Source organism: Watersipora subatra, chromosome 10, assembly GCF_963576615.1.
Source record: "Watersipora subatra chromosome 10, tzWatSuba1.1, whole genome shotgun sequence".
NCBI lineage: Eukaryota > Metazoa > Bryozoa > Gymnolaemata > Cheilostomatida > Watersiporidae > Watersipora > Watersipora subatra.
The window spans coordinates 19,472,299-19,493,490 of NC_088717.1; the positions used below are offsets into that span (position 1 = coordinate 19,472,299).

At 34.8% G+C, this 21,192-nt stretch overlaps 2 protein-coding genes across 3 annotated transcripts in view; one reads left to right on the plus strand and one right to left on the minus strand.

Moving 5' to 3' along the window:
• Positions 1-269: 269 nt before the first annotated feature.
• LOC137405927 (protein N-lysine methyltransferase METTL21A-like) lies at positions 270-8,289 on the minus strand. 2 transcript variants are annotated; one of them, XM_068092396.1, is made up of 4 exons: positions 7,985-8,289; positions 3,325-3,588; positions 2,706-2,817; positions 270-852 (listed from the first exon to the last, which is right to left on the minus strand). In XM_068092396.1, exons 2-4 carry the CDS (start codon positions 3,535-3,537, stop codon positions 401-403), a joined length of 777 nt encoding a protein of 258 aa, XP_067948497.1. In that variant the 5' UTR covers positions 3,538-3,588; positions 7,985-8,289; the 3' UTR covers positions 270-400. The 2 variants fall into 2 exon arrangements, with proteins under 2 accessions (XP_067948497.1, XP_067948499.1); XM_068092398.1 differs by lacking the exon at positions 7,985-8,289 and adding an exon at positions 6,716-6,990.
• A 254-nt stretch (positions 8,290-8,543) lies between these two features.
• Positions 8,544-21,192, plus strand: part of LOC137405704 (B-box type zinc finger protein ncl-1-like) — a 31,092-nt gene continuing 18,443 nt past the window's right edge. Inside the window, exons 1-6 of the mRNA XM_068092064.1 lie at positions 8,544-8,638; positions 14,867-15,193; positions 17,824-18,033; positions 18,374-18,568; positions 20,091-20,234; positions 20,986-21,121. Of these exons, the coding sequence (XP_067948165.1) occupies positions 14,897-15,193; positions 17,824-18,033; positions 18,374-18,568; positions 20,091-20,234; positions 20,986-21,121 (982 nt within the window). The 5' untranslated portion in view covers positions 8,544-8,638; positions 14,867-14,896. The remainder of the gene's footprint in view (positions 8,639-14,866; positions 15,194-17,823; positions 18,034-18,373; positions 18,569-20,090; positions 20,235-20,985; positions 21,122-21,192) is intronic.

Below are 21,192 nucleotides of genomic sequence, written 5' to 3' on the forward strand. Positions count from 1 at the left end.
GTTTAACCTATTATGCTCCATCCATTGCTTAGTTGCTTTGCATACATACCATACCCTATCCACAACTCATATCATATGCTCATTTATGTTACAGTTTCTTCTCTTCTAGTATTAGTGAGGTTGACAGAATTCTGTACTCTCATGCTAACCAAAATAAACATTATACACAAACAAATGAAATGAGCTATTTCATGCATTAAGAGCTGTTGTACAAGTACTTGATATACCACGTACATTGTTTAGTTCCCGACAGTTTCCATAGTCAGATATTTTAGATGATCAACTTGAGAGATGTATTTTACAGTACATAAAATGACATAGCGATGAATGGCAACAGGAAAACTCATTAAGAGGTCTATTTTAAGGGAGTGACCAAAAGTTAAAAAAATCTGATTTGATACTAGTCAAGAAAACGAAAACTAAATATTCGAATATCTCTATTTTCATCATACACGACTAATTTGACATTGAAATATTCCTTAGAGAGCTCAATAAATTTATAGTCCTTATCATATCTCAGTCTACAGGACAGTAAAATGCTTGAAGACTTAAGCTGCCTCATAGTAGTCAACAAATCGTCAAATGAGCTTTCGATATAAATAATATCTGAACCTATCACTACATCCCATTCACTATTAAAATAAGTGTTCTTTCGATCTGACCAGTTCAATACTGCCACTTCAATGGAATTATCTTTCCCCAAGAACGTCGAATCGCAAGTTTGGTCTACAGAACAATATGCAAACGAACTATGGCTCGCTTCCTTATTCGATCTAACGGCGGTGTTTCTCATTACATTTTCTTTCAGGATTCCGATACTCTCCTCCCGATCAGTCAGCAGCACACTAGCACCTGCCAACAGGAAGGAATAATACGTGACATGATAGTAAAAGATACAGCCAATACGAGGGGTGGTAGTTAAATAGTAAACATGATTCACAAACAAGACTATAGTCCATTATAGTCTTATTTTTAATAAAGAGTTTATATTGAAAATATTAATTTACAGCTGGTTTCTTAGACTCACATTCTTACCCACTTCGTTAAAATAAATGCATTGGGAATAATGAAAATATCAAGGGCAAAGTTATAGTCAAACAACAAAAGAAAGTTTAAACTCAAATTGGGGTATTGCTCGCTGCCCATAATGCAATGAAGGTTTTTCTATTTGATTAAAAGAACAAGAGGTGAGTTTTTCTAATAAAGATTTAGCAAAGTTGTACGAGCTCACCCACACACTATACATATATCTTAAATAAAAAAAATGAAAAAGTAAACTATTAAGCGATAGGGCCATACGATGCCGTAAAATAGTTTATGACATCACAATCAAAATATATTATTTCGTAACACCTTAATTTTACATAAAACAGCACGATATTGAAAAAAATGTTTTTCGTGATTGAAAGTTGCTTCAACCTGTTTTTTTATGGCTGTAACATAATAAGTTGGTAATGATACGTCTAAGCTTGGGGTGTATCTACAAAAGTATTTAAAAACATGTACTAAAGTATCTGGTATAAAATAGCTTTAGAACACATAAATAAAACCATAGAGTTCATATAGACAAAAGCTTAAATTAGATGATTATAATATATTAAACGAATGAGAATAACAAAGTTGGCCATCTTTCTCAGCATCTTTCTCAGAATAGTTCATAATCTTTGACCAAACGGTTCAGTGTCTTTAATGCTAGGTGAATGAGTTAAGTTCTTTTAACTCTAAATAACTGTAGTTCGATTTTATAAATTATTTCCAGAAAACATGAGAATTTGTTATGCAACGTTCGAGCTGAAAGATTTCAAACTGATAAATTCCACAGCTTTGATGTAAATGTTATAGTGAGGTCAAAAAACATTTTTATATGGTTCCAGTAGAAAGGATAAAAAAGGTGGAGAACAGGCTGAGCTGACAGTTATCGAGACACACAGTTTAAACTTGGATTTTCAATACCTTAGATCGCGAACAAGTTACAGTTTCAAACAGAAATTCAGGATTTCTCTGCTTTAATGCTGAATGAAATTTGGAACTCGAACAACCCTAAAATCTCTTGTGTATAACTATCGGCTAGCTTTAAGGTAATGTTGATATTGTAATTAGTAGCATTAAAAAGGGGTTTTGATGCGTTTTGTTTGTGTTATATTCAAATAAACACACGAACTATTTTTACACCTTTTTAATCGAGTACTGGTTGCAACAGATGTGGCAATGCATTTATGACCCTATCCTGCTTTATTAATATAGCACATAAATTCAGCGTACTCATATACCTATTCTACTGAAAAACAGAAACAAAATGCTTAGAAAAGCTCTTGTTTAGTTTTAGAATAGAATAAAATTATTTACATTATCTGCAGTGGGACAAACACATTTGAACCAGCCACTTTTCAAACAGCTTTCTGGATTCTGTAATTTGTAATCGATCATGGTTGAAAAGCTAGGTCAAATTATGTCAAATTATATATTGAAATCTCCCACAAGACGTTAATGCCTAACGCTAATACCCAATGCAACAGCAGTTATCTGGCAATTAAGCTGATGATCAAAGTTATCTCACAGCACAGATTACATAGGAAGAATAAAAAGTAAAAAACCAACGTGAAAGTTTTTCTTAAATCCATCCATTTGTAATAGTGTGACGGTGTTTTTGTTTCTGCTACAAAGCAGTATATAAATAAATTATGACATCCATGACTGCGTATTACCTTGCAAATATGCACACAGTCCTGCTAAACCAGTGCCAGCTCCAAGTTCCAAAACATTCTTCCCTTTGAAGAATTCCGTATTGCTTACAATGTACTCGCACATAACCACTGCCTACAACAAACCATATTGCTTACAATGTACTCGCACATAACCACTGCCTACAACAAACCATATTGCTTACAATGTACTCGCGCATAACCAGTGCCTACAACAAACCATATTGCTTACAATGTACTCGCACATAACCACTGCCTACAACAAACCATATTGCTTACAATGTACTCGCACATAACCACTGCCTACAACAAACCATATTGCTTACAATGTACTCGCACATAACCACTGCCTAAAACAAACCATCCATACAAACATCTTGAGAAATCATCAGCACTGTATCAATCGCCAGAGTAAAATGAATCTTATCACTAAAATAAAAAATACATATATTCATTTTTCTACAGAAGTGTAACGGTATGAACAATCTTTGGCTACTAAAATGGTTTTGCTAAAAAATATCAAATTTTATCTGATAAACATTAATATTTCACAATCAGCTATAATATCATAAATGATATTAATAATAATGACATAATATTATAAGATCATAAATGATCCTACCGCATCCCAAACAATCCCAGCCACTCCATCATGTGCCCAATTCTGTCTAATAGAGATTTTGTTGCTGCCAAATTGGAAATGTTTGTAGGGCTTGTGTTGTGGCAGCACATTATTCTCATCATATAAAACCAGAGCTCCGCTGTCGCCCTTCGCTGACATCTTACTTGTAATCACGAGAAACACTATGATAGAACTCATTAATGTACTTTCCATTAAACTCAGTGCTTGCCATTTGCGACAATGTTCTTGAATTAAGTGTCCAATCTGTAAGAATCAACATATAGCTAGCTACAGGAATAGATTATGCAGCATATATTCTTTAAGAATCTCACAAATGCGAAGCAAGGGTCTAAAGGGGATGAGGCCTTACAAAAACATAACTACCATACGGATTACACTGAGCAAGTTAATAGATGATGTAGCATGCAATCATTATCGTATTACCAAGAAAAGAGAGAGTTAATGCAAGTGCTGTTCACACCCTATTATACTTTGAGTGTCAAAAAATCCGTTATCTACAACTGTTAAGATGGCTTTTCGGTAATAGCTGTCAGATTTGCAGATGTTACAGGAGAGCTGAAAAGATATCACCAGATATGACAATATTTTAGGTCACTTTTTTGGATTACCCATAATTTTATTAAGAATTATTCCATAAATCAAAAAAATTTTTAATACTGTTTGTCCACACAAAGCAGATTTTCGTGCACATCCGTGAACCTTCTTCGCAAAAAACCGCACAAAAATTAATACAACTGTAAAAGATGCTCAATTATCTTACATAAAGCTAGATGTAAAAATGTAAATCATTTGTCTTAATGTGACACTAGAAGATCGGATTGCCATTCAAGTGTGCAGAGCATGCCAAAAATCTTCAACAAACCCAGTTCTAACAAATTTGTTAGGTTCTTTATTGTGAGCATAGGTAAAACTGTCTACAATGCTTACAGATGCCATTGAGTCTGACTTTTTAATATATGTTAATTATAGATAACAACCACTTATCTTGACTAAATGATAAAAACTAAGATGATGAGAAAGTAAAGCTTGGTATAAAGTTTTGATAGGCTGGTGGTTTGTTAGTACATTAAAGTTACTAACTACAGCTATGATTTCACGCTTAATGCCATTAATTACTCACAAAATGCCTTACTGCCACCAAGTGGGAGCATTAATGTTGCTGAGATCTGCAACTAGTCAATTGCCATTTCAAGTAAGAAGAGATAGGAGTTCCTTTTAAGTTTCACAAGTTGATTGTTACAATGTGGCTATTGTGATTCATTAAATAGATACTTGGTTCAAGTTCAGAAAGAGTGTCGCATATTTGTTTAAACAATTGTGAAGCTGTGTTGTATATCATAATATACTTTTAAAGATCGATAGGTGTGTGTTACTGTTTTCTTGTAATCATTCTGTTGCTATAGAGGTATGTTGTTATACAAGTCAGTTTTTATTCTAAGCAGACAAAAGAGTGAGTAGAAGCGCCTGGTATGAACCAGCTAGCTTTTATTATTGACAAACGCATGCACATAACAACACAACATATAACATTATGCACATACAGTCAAACATGGATAACTCGAACTTCAAGGGACCGAGCAAAAGTGTTCGAATTATCAGAGCATTCAAGTTATCAGAGCACTGTCACAAGTCCATGTATTTACTTATTTATTAGTAGATACATTTACATATGCAAACTATAATATAAATCAAAAGCACAAATGGCTTGTTTCAAATTAAATGCTTCTAATGTAAAGTTTAAAACGTTTTTATCAAAAAGTATAGAGATTTTTCTATCACTTGAGATTGGTTTGTTGTTTGAGGTGATGTTATTGCCAGGACGTTTTTTTAGATTGACATTGGCAAAACTTGATCGTTATTGAAATGCTCAAAAGAAAAGACATCTTTTTCTTTTGAGCGTTTTACCCACGATCAATTTTGCCGACTTTTCTTGAAGTTTATGCAACTTCAAGAAAAAGTTACCAAAGAAAAATCCCTTACTTTACCTGGGATTCGTTAAGAGCAACACTCCGAGGCAGTTCAATTAAAAGTTTTACGAGGTTTAACGGTACATTGTATATCACTCACGCGTTTTGAATGGATACTTATTGAATGTACACACGTATTCTGTGTTTAGGTCAAACGATGAATAGTTTTTTTTAGCTAAGACAACGTATACGTTTAGTAAAAACAATTTTAAGACGTTTTAAACATTCAACATTCCGACGTTGATTCAACACGGAATCAACGTCGGAAAACTATTCGTCACGGGCTAGCCGGGTCACGCACTCAAGGATTTTCGCCATGCACATACAAAACAACACGCTGTTTTTGTTTTGTATGTGCGTGGCGAAAATCCTTGCGCGCGTGACCCGGCAAGCCCGTGTTATTAATCGTATAGCAGTGTAAATCAAATTTGACCAAACCTTTAGAAAAGTCGTTGACAAAATTAATTTGCCGATGGTGGTAATAACAACGCTTATGAATTATGAAAATATGAGGTTTACCTCTATGGCTTTGAATAAAGTGATTTTCTAAAGCGATAACAACCGTTTCGGTAGCCGTTGGGCAAAAAAACAGTTCGAATTAACAGTGTTGAGTTCGAGTTATCTATAGCAATTTATCATTACGTGGGAACGGACCAAAGAAACTGTTCGAATTAACCATGTTTTCGAGCTATCCGTGGCCGAGTTATCCATGTTTGACTGTATATATAATTTTTAAATAAGTATACATTACATGACAAGCCTGCTGTAATGAGAAATTGAATACGCGTGCCTAGTGAATCAAGATGAGTTTCAATGCATAAAATGCAAAGCACGATTTATAAACGATTCTGATATACCTTTAATGCTCTACCACATGAGGTAACACTTGAAAAATAATATCGCCCTAGTTTTTTTTCTGTTTCCAGCGAAACGTAAATATCATAAAATCTATTTATCTCGATGAACATGGTATATTTTGCAAAGTACAGAATTCTTTACTATACAGTATGATATAGCATTGGAATGTTTGAAATTTCTGTACACTGTACGGAAATTGCAAACTTGCCGATGCAATAACATAGGGCCTACATAGTAAAGGACGTTCTACACGCTTTACAATGCCAGAAGTTAAAAACCCGCAACGGAATGGCAACTAAGACCGTAATTATGTGAACCAGGCATGACATGTCACTAATGCTTGAAATGTATTACCTCGTATTTGTCTTTACACTAGACCACTTAATGTGGAAGTGGTGTGCCTCATATGATTTAATTTACTTTGTCAGTGATTTTCAATTTTTGAGTAATTGAGTTTAATATTAGTCAGTGCAAGCTTATCTTGCTATATAAGTTTATAGTGCTTTAGCTGAATGGTTATTTGTAGGATTTTTAATGTCTCTTACGGTTCTAGGTAGAAAGCTGTTAAAGTATTCACTTTTAGTGGCATATACGGATGATGGTAGTCCTTTACTGTTTGCTTGAGTTTGAATATGAGGCTCGGATTGGTTAATAAGTTGGTCAATGAACTGTTCAGTGCTGAATGCTTATCCTCTTCACCAAGTATCCTCATTAAAAGTCATAGTCTGATGTCAGGACATATCTTTTGTAGCTCAAAACCAAGCTTTTCTTTCGCTTTACTAACACTTTTTCGTCCTTCAAGATGGCTTATAAAACGTACAGCTTGATTTTGAACAGCTTCTACATGTATATCTGCTATGTGTTTTTTTAGATATATTGCCATCCATTTTGCTGCAGCATATTCAAGATGTGGAGGACTAAGTGACTTGTATGCCAGCAATCAAGCAGATCGTGCAGCCCAGTATAAGGCACTTTTTATCATGCCTAGTTGTCGCTTTGCAACCACTGTTTTTTCAGAAATCTGCTTGTCAAATCTTAGGTTAGATTGTAACTGGACACCAAGATAACATGTGTCTTTCCCATGGTCTAGAACTTGATCACCAAGAACGTATTTTGATATTACTCTACTGTCGTTAAAGCCGATAACGTGACACTTAGTTGCATTGAAGTCCATTTCCATTTATCTGCCCATTGTTGCAGTGAATCAATGTTTTTTGAAAACGATTTTCATCAGTTCTGTTGTTGACCACTTAGTGAATCAGAGTGTCATCTGCAAGTGACATCTGACAAGTGACATCTCAGAGTGTCATCTGATCCTTGTGGTACTCCTGAAGTCACAGGCAGAACAATAGATCTAACTCCATTGAGCACCACACATTGATTTCACTCAGACAAGAAGTCATGTATTCATGTTAATAAATAGCTGCCAATACCTTGTATAGTAGAAAGTTTTTGCATTAGAAGCTTATGAGCAGACCTGCCAATCCTGGAGTGGGGCAATGAAAACCGAGGATTTGATAAGTGGTGTAAATTTTTATAGTATAAAAACACCACAGGGAAAAATAATATAGCTCCATATGGAAACCACATGTCGTGGAGGTTATTGATAGATGAGAACGCAACAAATATGTTCGTAACTTCATACATAGTTGTTTATTAGTAGTAATTATATGATTACTACTTGAAGATTGGGGCAAAAACAGGTTTGCTTGGGTAAAAGGGGCAATTGCGTGACAAGGGCGTGAGATGTGTGAGGCAATTGCGTGAGTCTCACGCCCAAGGCGTGAGAGTTGGCAGGTATGCTCATGAAGTACCTTGTCAAATGCTTTTGTGAAATCAAGTACAACCGCGTGTATGTTGTTTGATGCCTCAACCGAGTATAATATGTCATGTAGAGTTTCACAAAAGTGAGTTTCGCCAGAAAGTCCTCTCCTAAATCCATGCTGACGGTTATGGAGTATAGAGACTAGTTTAAAATTAAGTGTTCTCAAAACCCCATGTTCTAGAATTTGGCATGTGGCAATTTATAATGGTTATCGCGATCACAGTTAACTACGGGAGTTCAGCGTTTTGGTACATTGATGGTGAGCCATAAATCCAGCTTATGCTAATGCAACATTATCTTGAGAACTACTACATAAAACATGTACAGTATAAGCGGGTTTTGTAAATCTCATAGAGGAGCTACCGCGTTTTTAACGCGTAATTATTAGCCTCGCGATAGAGTTTGTACGCTGACAATGGTTTTTCGCTAAGCCAAGGCTTTATTAAACCACGAAACTATTTCCGCAGACTTTACGATTCGATCACGTCTGCACGTGCTTTCGAGATGAATGCTTTGCGGATCGTAAGATAGTCGATCCATTTTGACTCCAACAAGTCGGGATTAAATCACGCTTATAAACCTTGGCGCGGTCCTGCTAGCCGAGTTTCCGCCCCTTCTCTTGGATTTTTACCCAGTATTGGAAGTACGAAACTGTCCTTATAGATATATTAATTGCGCCACCTGAGCAATAACTGATGTTGTTTGTATTATGTGATGGAAGATTATGTTTTATAACGATCTTTCGTAATTAAAAAATATTTTTATAAATCATTGGTAATCGGTAACTGTTGTCGCGGTTGCTGCAATGATGCATCGTAACTAAAAGATGAAGTTATAGCCAGAGACAGGAAAGGACGCGAGGAAACGAGATTAAATCGTGTGCACCGTTGCTGCTAGTTTTGTTTGTACAATTGTCGTTTCATGCAACAAGTTTTGGTAGCAGTTGTCGTTGCAATTTTTTTAAAAGGCATCAAGCTTCTACTTCTTTGAAAGCCATTGCTATGATTTATATATACATATTGCTAACCATCGACACCTGTAGATGCTTGAAATTTTATACGTTGCCAGACCATCTGTTAGGTTATTTTCATTTCAGTAAAATGCTCGAGAATTCCTAAAGCTTTTGAATTTTTCTTTGAACTGCATAAAAACGTTGAGTCACGTTTACGTACAATTTTTGTGTACGCAACGAAGGGAATGTGTTTAGAATAATCAAATGGTGTATGTTGTCGACTATTTATTGTTGCATGCAAGAAAATCAATTGTTGTTTTACTTGTAAACGGAACAATTTACCAATTAATAGTCTGTACCAAAGACATAGGAAACAATGTTTTAGATCGATACGTGTATTCACTTGCTTTGCATACAGACTCGTGAGAAATAGTATCAAGACAGTTTTGATAGTTGTTTTTTGTGCATGTTGAGGTTTTACAGAGCCCTATTATTGGTGTTAGTCTGTTAGCTGGTAGTAATAAATCAAAGCTTAGTTTGCTCATTTGATTTGCCTTTGTTAAATTTTGATTCACTTAATCAACTTATCATCAAATGCTTGATCATTTTAATGACATAATTTAGTAAATGATATGACTCAATTACAGCTGTCACTATTTTCAGGACTACCGTCTACATAGTTGCATACATAATGGTTGCTAAATATGAAACTTTACGGGTGCAACAAATAAGCCAGTTGCACAACTTGCAGCTTTCCATATTTGAAAAAAAAATTGGTTTTCACAGCTTTCCAAATGTAAACAATGTTGATTTGCTGCAGCACTCGGATTTTTTCAATGACTACAATTTGGCCATCTTATTTATTCATTAAAAATGTTTTCAAAGCAAAGATTTTTAAAAACTTTTGTGACTAGCATGTTGAATTTACCGTAAAACCTCTAATTGAACGCCATGACGCTCTATGTTTCAACCTTTCCTCTATAATGCGGTCAATTAAAGGTGGCGTTCAAATAGAGGATGGCTTTGTTTTTTCAAATGCCTTTTACGGGTGAAATGAATGTCACCTATATTTTGCCCTATTTTTCCGGTGGAGCGATATTAAACCTTTTGGATGCAATAAATCTGCTAATATACATCCAACTTGTCAAAGATCTCTTAATAAATATGCATTGAGGAACCGGGAAACATCTCTACCAGTGATATCTATTGCAATTAACCTGCGAGAATATTATAGCCTGTGTCCTGTAATGCAATTTGTTGGAGCTTTCAATTTTTATTTCATTCTACATTTGAAGACATTTTTTATTTTATATCTATAATTACTAACGTTGCATAAAAACTCATTGCACTCATTGATATGTTTGTGGCATAAAGGTTTTGCTCGCTAAGCGCAACCTTTGACCCAAAACTAGTTGTTTATCTACCATCATAAATGTAAAACGTTTTTATATAAATGTTCTTCAAAGTATCAAAACCTCGTTAAACAAGGAACTACTATTAGACAGACAGTTATTAATTATTTCTATGGTGTTGCTTTCAAAGTTTCAACAAAAAAGCGAAAAGCTTTGGAGTTGGATAATGAGAGAATTGAATGTTATTGATGTAAATGATTCATTATTAATACGATTTTGTGTACACTTTTCTACCGGTCACTTGATATTATGACGTCATAAAGCTCAAAGATTGGCAAAGTGGCATTCAAATAGAGAATGGCGCTCTATTTTTTAATCCTCTCATAATGGCGGTCAAATAGAAGTGGAGGTCAATTAGAGGTTTTACGGTAATTCCAATTGGCTTTATTTGGCATCAACATTTTGGTGCCATGTTTTTTAGTGAAATAGTCTATATTCACTGGGCCCTTTCAGTTGGCTGTGCCTAGCAAGTTAGCTGTGAAGTTCATATTGCGACTTATCTCCACCATTGCGATACCTCTTAAACCTTCAATTGGCTGTTTTTGAGTTTCTCACCATGTAGGTGAATTAATTGCGAACAACTTTTTCGTTGTTGGCATAGGTGATGTGGCTTTTGTAATGAGTGTGCCTGGGAGGATTGATTATTAGAACCTGACTCTATCACTAAGGCCCAAATCTGACCCGCTTTTTTAAAAATTTGTTCATAAAGTGGTGTACAATCTGATCTGGAAACGTTGAAGCATTCAAATAGACGATTAGAACGCTCTTCAGAAGCAGCGTATGGCGTACAAACATTTGGAAAAGCCATTATTACGGCGTGTCAAATTTTTTATTTAAAAGTATTTCAGTTTTTTTCTCAAAACATACAAATTATCATGAGCAAATTAAGTAATAAGTCTATCTAAAAAAATTTACTTTAGATTAGTCCCTTGTTTAATTTGATCTGATATCTTCGACACATGAAAAACTTCTAACAAATCTGCTTACTCCGGCAGCGTTTACGTCGCTCTGCAAGTGGGAGAGTGCAAAATATGGGCAACATGTTCCTCCGTCCACTGAACGGCTGATAGACCTACCTTGACTAGGTTCTCATAGGTTAAAGGTTGACTGACAGCATATTAGATCTACATTTATGGCAATATATTTAATTTTTTTAACATTGATTTTGGTGTTAGAAAAACACAAACCAGTTTTACTAACAAAAACACAATGCAAGCTCCAAGCTGTGACATAGGCGGTCATTTTTTCAGCTAATGCGTGAACACCAGACAAAAGCATTTTTATTGACTGCCTTCTTATACATTTTTTCCTGTCTAGTTGCCTCGCATGGTTACCCACGTTGGGTAACATGGTTATGCAACATTGGTGCCATGTTACATTATAATGCAAAGTTGAAGTAGCTTCCACAAATAATAAAAAGGTCTACATATTTATGTCTTGCATTAACTTTCGAGCTGTGGAACTCTTCTTTCAGGCAAATACAAAATTTAAAAAATGGTCTGTAAAAGTTAACTATTCATTGAAGCCGCCTGTTTAAAAATCTATGGACACGTACTCTGCTTTCCTGAATAAGGATTTGGATTAGACCATTTATAGACAATCCCATTTATAAAACGAGTGGCTTTAATATTACTTTATAGCATCGCAAATGTTTTTGGGCGATATTTTGCAAAAATTATCAATTTTTGCAAAAATGGTAATAAAACTTGGTATTTACACAATTACACAGAAACATTTTTGAAACCTCAACTCTATAGTTTCCTGCTGCTGTGAATGCATTAAAAATCTATGCTGCCAGTTAATCTATATACGAGAGTGATAGTAGACTTGTAACCTAGTGTACAAGTCGGTCATGTGTTTTAAGATAGTGCTGCAATTGTCTAAGCTATTTAAATATTGTTTTAAATATATGTATAAATATCTTGGTTATAGTTGTTATGACGAAAAAAGTTTCTGTAAATCCACAGTAATGCGGTCACCAAAATGGTTGTTAATCGGCTCATCTGTGGGCTAACTTCTTTTAATTAAAAGTTGACTTGCAACAAAATTCACATTACCGTTATTTAATATGAAAAGATTCACCATGTCTTACTCTGTTGCGTTGTAGGTGCAAAATATGTGGAAAGGTGATTACAAGCTCTTAAAAGCTCAAAAACGAACAGAAAATCGCAGCCACACGAGACCGCCATAGTTTGAATTCCCTTTCCAAAACGGCTCAAATGTGATGTAGTTGTGAGAGATGGTTTCTGTTTACACTTTCTTGCAACCTTATTCGTCGAAATATTTTCACAAATATACTTCACGCATTCAATAAAACTATGTCTATTGTTCTTACGTGTCTGATTTATCGTCATCGTAATGCTGACACTTTTAGCAGTGATATCTTATAACTTACCGTAAAAATTCGTTTAATTTTTTTGCCTTAGCTTGAAGGAGTACATATCATTGTCTGATAATCATGACGAGTCTGTTGGTCACTTGAGATAATCGAAAAGGACTGCAGAAATTATTTGCGAGGTATTGGGTCACATGATCAGATTACGACTTGCCGATTAGACCAAACCGAAACAAAACTGTAAAGTAGCGAGCATCTATATTTGATACGGGGTCTTCGGTAAAACCCGAAGCGTTTGTCATAAACTAGTACTACGATAAGTTTCATATTGAGCTTTGCATTGGCCTTTCAATTCACGTGAGAACAGCAGGTGACAAAACGATAACCAAATTCTGTGGTTACATCATCGAAATAAAGAGATTCCGTCAGAGAATAAATGATTACGTCAGAGAAATAAAGAGATTCCAATCTACGGCGGCTTTTCGTTTTTGAGCTTTTAAGAGCTTGTAATCACATTTCCACATATTTGGCACTTACAACACAACAGAGTAAGACATGGTGAATCTTTTGATACCAAATAACTGTAATGTGAATTTTGTTGCAAGTCAACCTTTAAGTATCTACCGTAGGCAGTCTTGATATGAAGAGATAAATATAAAACCTTCAACTTGAACTATAGCTTATCATTCAGACGAATTGTAGTTTATGGTAATTGTTTTTGACAAAGCATATTCAGCTATCGAGTTTTCAAATTATGATTGGTAAAATTAAGCCTGGTAGCACTATTGTTGATCATTGAAATTAAAGAAATTGCTTTTTTTGATTTTTATTGTGTATTTTTTTTAATGCTTGTAAATTGATTCAATCGCTCTCATACTTGTAACGAAATAGAAAAGTTGCTTCACTACAAGAGTAGACAGCCTTACGATAGGATGTCAATAAATGAGAACCACTGCATAAGGCCATTCTACATTGATCCTAAAAGGCCAATAGCAAAGCTACAATATTGGTGACAATTTGATTTAGAGTGATGTTCACTAATAAGGTATCCAAGCAACTAATAATTAGCATTGTAGGTTTGCATTGGTATTACCCAGCAACACAACAGTTAACGTGAGTTGTTTGTAAATGGAATATAGTCGTAGCTGTTAAAATGCAAGTTTTATGGTTTGTTGCACATTTTCTAAGTGCCAAAATATAACCTAGCTTTGCAAAGTTCAAACATGGATGTTCATTAAACAGATAACATTCACTTGTTATGAACCATTTCTCGACTGAACACACATGGCTCCGAAATTACTACAAAGACAATACTATTTAGCAGCACAATTGTATCACGGGCATTGGTGTATGAAAGCTGCTACATCTTACACCAATTTGTAGAAGATACATTGTTGAACATATAGCAGCTATATACAGATTCGAATGCTGAGAACCTTCTTTATAAGTTCATATGATTTGCTTGCAGTTTACATTTGAAGATCTTATAATCCATGTTGTAATTGCTTTGAGCTATTAAGTTTTTTCAATTTGCTACATATTAATACATTTTTGGATTATATTAACATATTTAACAATATTGTATAAATGTTCATTGAACTTATTAGGTGTTTGCCGCTGTCTGGAGCAAAGTCTGACTTTTTATGTACAATTGAAGTTGGGTGATGAGCCTTTCTCTCTATTCATCGCAAGCCCAGTTTAGATAATAGCCTTTGTGTTCATCAAACAATGTGCTATGTTCTACAAATATATAAAATCAATAATAATTTATCGAATGTTAAAAATAAATATACCTCAGCAAGTGATATATACAAACATATTTATATTACTTGCACAAGCCAAAATAATAGCATTTACTATAAAACAGTAATACACATCTGTACAAATACTAGCTTTATAATAGTTGTTCAGCCTGTATTGTGTTGACCCGAGCTGAAAAATCAATGTCATATTACAAATCTCTAAAAAATCAAAAGAGTTCAAAAGGTTTAACTTGATCCAATACTCTTGACTTGTTTTGTCAACCCGATATTGTCTGGATCTGTCTCAAAAGGATTAATATATTCTGTACAGTGAAATTTTTAAATATTCATCTTGTAAATGACCAGACTACTGCGGATATTGTCAATAGTTTTCTCTTATTGGTTCATTCTTTACAAACAATTGTTTCAGCCGTACACACGCCATCTGTAAAGGCGCAGTATGTCGTCTGACGCTGCTACGACTCCAAACTTAGTAGAACGCAAGAGTAACAGTGAAATAACATCTGAAAGCATGCGTAATGGTGAGGCCGATGCCACAGAAAGTAATGCATTTTGTGATGAGATGGACGGAATGAGTTTGACTGGTGACGTCTCTGGGTTGGCCCTTTACACATGTCCAGAATGTCTTCAAGAGTACAAGCTGCCAAGGGTTCTCAATTGTCTCCACGTCTTTTGTGAAGATTGTCTCAAACCGCTCCTTAAAGAAGATAATCTCTCTTGTCCAATGTGTGGCATGGTAAGATAGTCTTAATCCATCTTGCTTAATTGTGTGGTTGTTTTTCAATTCTGGGCCAATTCTTTATACAAAATGATGTTTTCCAATCACCCTTCTAGTGTTCAAATATATGGTTTACATGAATTGATTTTTATTATTATTTTAGACAAACTTTCAGTTATAGGTCAATACAGCACTTGGGTCATAAATTGCTTGAAGTTCCTCATGATACATGTGTTTAATTACTGCACACTTGAAAGCATTGTGTCTTAGAATGCAATCACCATTTTAGACAGCTAAACCTAGGTTTTCTACCACTTGTTCTTGCTAGATCTGCTCTATAGACTTGATCACTTTAACATAAAAAGTTTGCTAAATTTACTGGGTCATATCTAAAATGTTATATAAGATTGCAAAAGCAAGCTGCTTGCAAAATCATGAAGTTGCTAACTTGATGGTCTTTAGTACAGTACATGGTAGTGTTGGGCCGGTATATAATTTAGTGCCGGATAGGATATCCTTGCACTTTTTTATCGGTTTTCCCGGTGTCGGTATCCTCGCTATTTACCATCTTCGGTATCCTTTGCCAACTAAGAAAGTTCGGTATTGTAATTCGGTATATGGTTTTCAGTGTGTGTTTAACTTCAGCTTACCTACTGCCTATTTTTATATAACACAGGTGAGAATAAATGAACTATAAAACGTATAAATATATCAAACGCATCAAATATCAAACGGAGGGTTTTATAAATATAAAACGTAATATACGTTTTACATTTGATAAAATAAAACCGTAAATTACGTTTAACATTCTATCAATGTAAGACATAATATAATACTAGATACCTATAGGTAAGCGTGGAAATGTTTGTTGAAGAAAGAGTTGTACTATAATTCGCATGTGTTGTGTTTTCAGAATGTCTGAGAGAAAAAGTTGTGATTGTCAATGTGCGCTGGAGAGACTCTTTTTGATTAGTGTGTTCATCAAAGAGGCGTTTTTTGCAATTACAATAATCATAACATCAATTGACCCGCGATTGTAATCTCATTCGGTTACACGGCGATTGTGCGCGAGACGTCAAATGAGCTCTCTCATAAGCAGCTCATTGTGCCGAAGATTCTCCCGCACATTGCCTCACTGGTAATGCTGTAATCTGTCAAATACAAAAATCTTTCCGGATAACCATTTACCGATAGGCTTTTACGGATAAATACCGATCATATCAAACCGGCCGCGGATAACTAGCTGTCACCAAAAATGATTGGTTTCCTCGGATACCGAGAATTCCTCGGTGTCGGTAAGAGCGGATAACCAAATACTGGCCCAACACTAGTGCATGGTTTATATGCTGCATTTTGTGCTGCTCACATTTAAAATTTTTTAATATTTCAAGAATTATTGTAACAGTATTTGCTGAGAAAAATAGAATTTTTTCCGACTTTACCATTTCATCTAGTAGGTTTTTGCGCTGTTTTTATGTAGATGTTAAGCAAACGTAATCTTATCCTGTTGCATTGAATCCATCAGCAATTCTTATGTCAAAAATTTGCTATTTTGACATAAATCATTGTAGTTTTATGTTGAAAATACCTTCCAAGCGATTTTAATGTCAGCCTCTCTTAGTATCAAAACCTTGTTCAATATGCAAGATGCAATTGGCTAAACTCCTTTATGCATTGAAAAAGTTTGTTTTGTAGTTATTATAAGAAACAAGAACTTTAGTTAAGCACGGTTCAATAAAAAGTTTATAAGGGCAAAATGTCTTTATCTAGATCTGTGCACTATTTGCCCCTATAAACGTAGTTTATGCTGATTTATCTTGTTATTCTTTAAGATTTATGTCTATACTTGCCATAGTTCTAGCAAAAGGCAATGAACGAAGCGATATGTATGACTTGTTTAAAACTTGGTTGTCCAGTCTATCAGGATAGCGTTAAGAGCCACACATACAATGATCACAAAAATGCTTAGAAGTATTATTCTTCTCCAGAAACACCCATTCTATCATCATTGTGACTGAATAATATAGTCTATTGTCTTCATAACTGAATTGTAGCTTTTATAGTTGTTTTAAACCTAGCAGTTCCATACTGTTCCTAGGGGTTAACGTATCCAGTTTGCAAATGAGCTTTTGAACTATGCAAAATAATGTGGCTGCCAGAGTTCCTTCTTTCTTCTTCAGGTTGAGACTAGGAATTCCTTGACTATTGTTTATTATAGAATTGCTGAATCTATAAACAGTTGCGTGTCTTGTCCACTCTGTAGGGCCTATCCCTATAAGAGTTGCTAGTCATGTCTAGTGATCAGCATATACAATGGCTGTTAGATTAGTCAGTTCATATCTTTATCTATCGTTCTATTCTAGTACATGAGAGTTTGTTCATGACCAATGTTTCTATGCTGGCTTATTGATTTTCCTATCAATCCCTAGTAGGTGTGTTTTATCTCTAGCGCACTAGTAATGGTGTTCTGCCACTAATGAGTGCCATAATCTTTTCGTGTCATTCACTCTGAATGAGAACGTATATAACAGTTATGGGGATTACATAATTCTTGTTATAGGCACCCAGGTTGTTTGTCATACCATTGGTTACAACTTGGGTTAAAAATTCCCCCAGTAATTTTCACTAGAAGTTTTTAAATGTTGTAGAACACGGAAGTGGATAGTGTGGAGGAGTTGCCTTTGGACTATGTTATTGCCAACAGTTTGGATATGAAAGGCATAGAAGGAATGAACATGTCCTGCACTTCCTGCAAAGCAAAAGAGAAAGCAATCTCGCGCTGCAGTGACTGTGCACAATTTTTGTGTCCTAACTGTGTAACAGCTCATCAGTTTATGAGGTGTTTTGAAAATCATAAGGTGTGTAAAAGTCTTTCTTAGTTAATTGAACTAGTTCGGTTGCAGTGGCTCCTATAGAAAGTCATGATGATAGCTTGACAAGTGACTCCGGCCAGCTGATGATTGCAGATATATAAATGTTGTACTCTGCTGTTGCTATGAATAATAATAGTGTCTGTGTTTATCAACATTTGCATTGGATATATCACTTATGTGAGTTTGATCACTGCCTATTGTGCAATTGTCAACCAAAGCCTACCTGTGCTGCGCAAGGTGAGGTGACGAATGATAAAGCGGTGTGGTCAAGCTCAGCACTAGCATACTGAATTATGACTTGGAGTATATTTTCTTGGCTCTGTAGGTCGTGTCATTTGAGGATATTACCAAAGGTGATGGTTTGCCTATCCATAGACCGATTATCTGTTATCAGCACTCTGAAGAACAGCTAATGAAAAACTTTTGCAACAGTTGTGAAATACTGATTTGTAACGACTGCATGCTTCTTGACCACCAAGGACATGACATTGAGCGCTGCTCTTCTGTTCATGGTCGTGAGGTAATGTGTTATCAAATATGGTTCTGAATCGTACCATATTCACCTATAAATTGCCAGAATAGTGTTGGGAATAAGTTACTAAAAAAGATTTATGACACCGTTTGAGTTTCTCAATTTCACTAATTCGAAATGCTATAAATTTCTTTGCTCAATCTCAATGTATATCCACAGTAGCCAATCAAGTCAAACTTCAACTCACAATCATCTCATCAAAGTGAATTTGTCAACAATTTAAAATTCCATAAATTGTTTGGATCAACTCCTGAATTGATTTACAACATGGTCATAAAGCTTTCCAAAACATCGCAGTTTTGTAAGATAAAGTGATGAATTAAAAATATATAAAGTGAGTTAGTTTGATCAGCTGGTTTGCACAAGAGCATGTTATGCTGCATATCCTTGTTACCAACTTATCCTATACACCGAGTCTCCATCTCCACTTGCATGTCAGTAAAGTACAATGACAATTTAAACATCTTTTTATTTAATATCATTTTTGTTTTTGCATAAAATGTAGTTTTTTTACATCATGAATTTGTTTTAATGCTATATGCGATTATTTGAAATATTTATCATCGTTTTTCTGGGTTCTACAATGACTTAAGCAAAATACACTGTATTTTTACAACATTTCAAAGTGTGAAGCAAAAATCAGAATAAATCAATTTTACATGTCGAGGTTTAACCATATTACTGAACACATTCTAGTAATATTTAAAAGAGGTCTTTTTATAAAGGTTTTCACCTTTAGCTAGACTTGATCTTTGCCTATAAATCACGGTAGTCAGGGTTCACCCACACTTTCAATGTTTAATATTTTTATTGTGTTACTTTAGGTATTTGAGTTGAAAACATCATTGTATTTTTTTTCATAAATGTAAATGTGTTATCTTGACAACCTGACCTAGCAATGCATTATCCCAACTTATGACTTGGTTTCATGTTGTTCACTTTTTATTGAAGGGGCACTAAATATTTAAATAAATAACTTTATTCATTGAGATAATCTAAACATGACACCCTGTATATTTCTACAGCTAATTTGCCAGAGGTATTAGCCCAAAAATGTTTTTGTCTGTACCTAAAACTATGCAAAAGATGAAAAGTTATTGTAGGTAACTATGGTTACTAACCTTAACATATTGTTTTGCTATTTTTTATGATGATTTTTACCAAGCAGTGATTGCATTAGGTAGTTACTATGGATTTCTATACTATGTACGTCTATACAATATTTTCACCTTATGATGCCAACACTGAAATGAACCAAAATCATATTCTATACCAAATAATTTTTCATTGTAATTGTAGCAAAACAGACCATATTTAGCCATTACTTGCTAATGATTTCACATTTCAACATCTTTACAGTTTTATTTTTCCTCCTAATTTATTTCAACAAAACACATCTTTCGTAATATGAAATTTAAAATTTGTTTAAAGACTCTTATTACTCTGAACCGCCGGGCATTCAACTAGTATATATATATATAGAATATAGTGCTTTGTTTACTGCATTTAGCTTGAAAGCATGAAGACTTTGGTCGAGCATTCAAAAGTCAAGGTGGAGCAGTGCGATGAATCTTCTACAAAACTGCAGCAATCCCTTACTGACCTTGAGACACAGCATGATGATGCAAAGTCGCTGATACAAGAAACATTCCAGGTAGCAAGATGCTTTATGAATTACGGCGTTTCCTTGTGTTACGCTCATCCCAAACATTTGTGGATTAATGTAAAGTGCAGTGAAACCCTAATTTGTGTTAATCAGTGAAGCTATGTGTGTGAGGGTTATATGTATATGTGATGATATCAGAACTAGAGAAGCTTAAGTTTGACATGAAAAGCTTGCCTTAGTTTTTATCTAGTGGCTAGGTAGATTTTAGAAGGACTTCATATGGACATCAAAGTTCAATTCTCTAGTTAGATGCAGTGGCTTCGTGGCATTATTGGCTGTAGTAATTTGAATATAGCATAGTTCCTACAACCACATTTTGTTCGATGCTTCAAAATGGAAAACCGGTACGTAATGCTGCTAATGGCAGTGTCACAATAAAGCATGTGTAATGGTAACTTATCATAGTTTCTTTTTGTGGGTTGGTGTATGTTTGGAGAGTGAAACTTTTGAGCTTGTACTTGTGCATGTAATGCGTTATGTTGTTATTAGTTTTAGCAGTGAGAGCACCCATGCCACAATTACCAACATATCAAGTTGTTTAGAGTTTCCATGTGAAACACGTAGAAAAATGCTCTGAGGCAACACTAAATGATTAAAAATCTGCTGGTATAATCTCTTTGACACTTATTTATCAATTTATGATTAAGCAGCTATATTACTGTTGTGTTTTAAACTGACAGTGCTTTGAAAAACAGTAATTATTTCAACAATGGTTGATGATGATAATTTGTGTTATTAGAGTTACAAGGCTTCCTTAGAGCAACGACAGGAGAGTCTGCTAGCCCAACTAGAGGTAATCCATAAGCAGCAGGAGTTAGCCGTGCTGGAGAAGTACAATGAGGTCAACAAAACTGTGGATAAAATAGAACATGGCAGTAAGTTTCTTTGCATAATGTTTAAAACACAAGTGTTATCTATTGCGAGATCTGCCGATGGGATTGGCTAA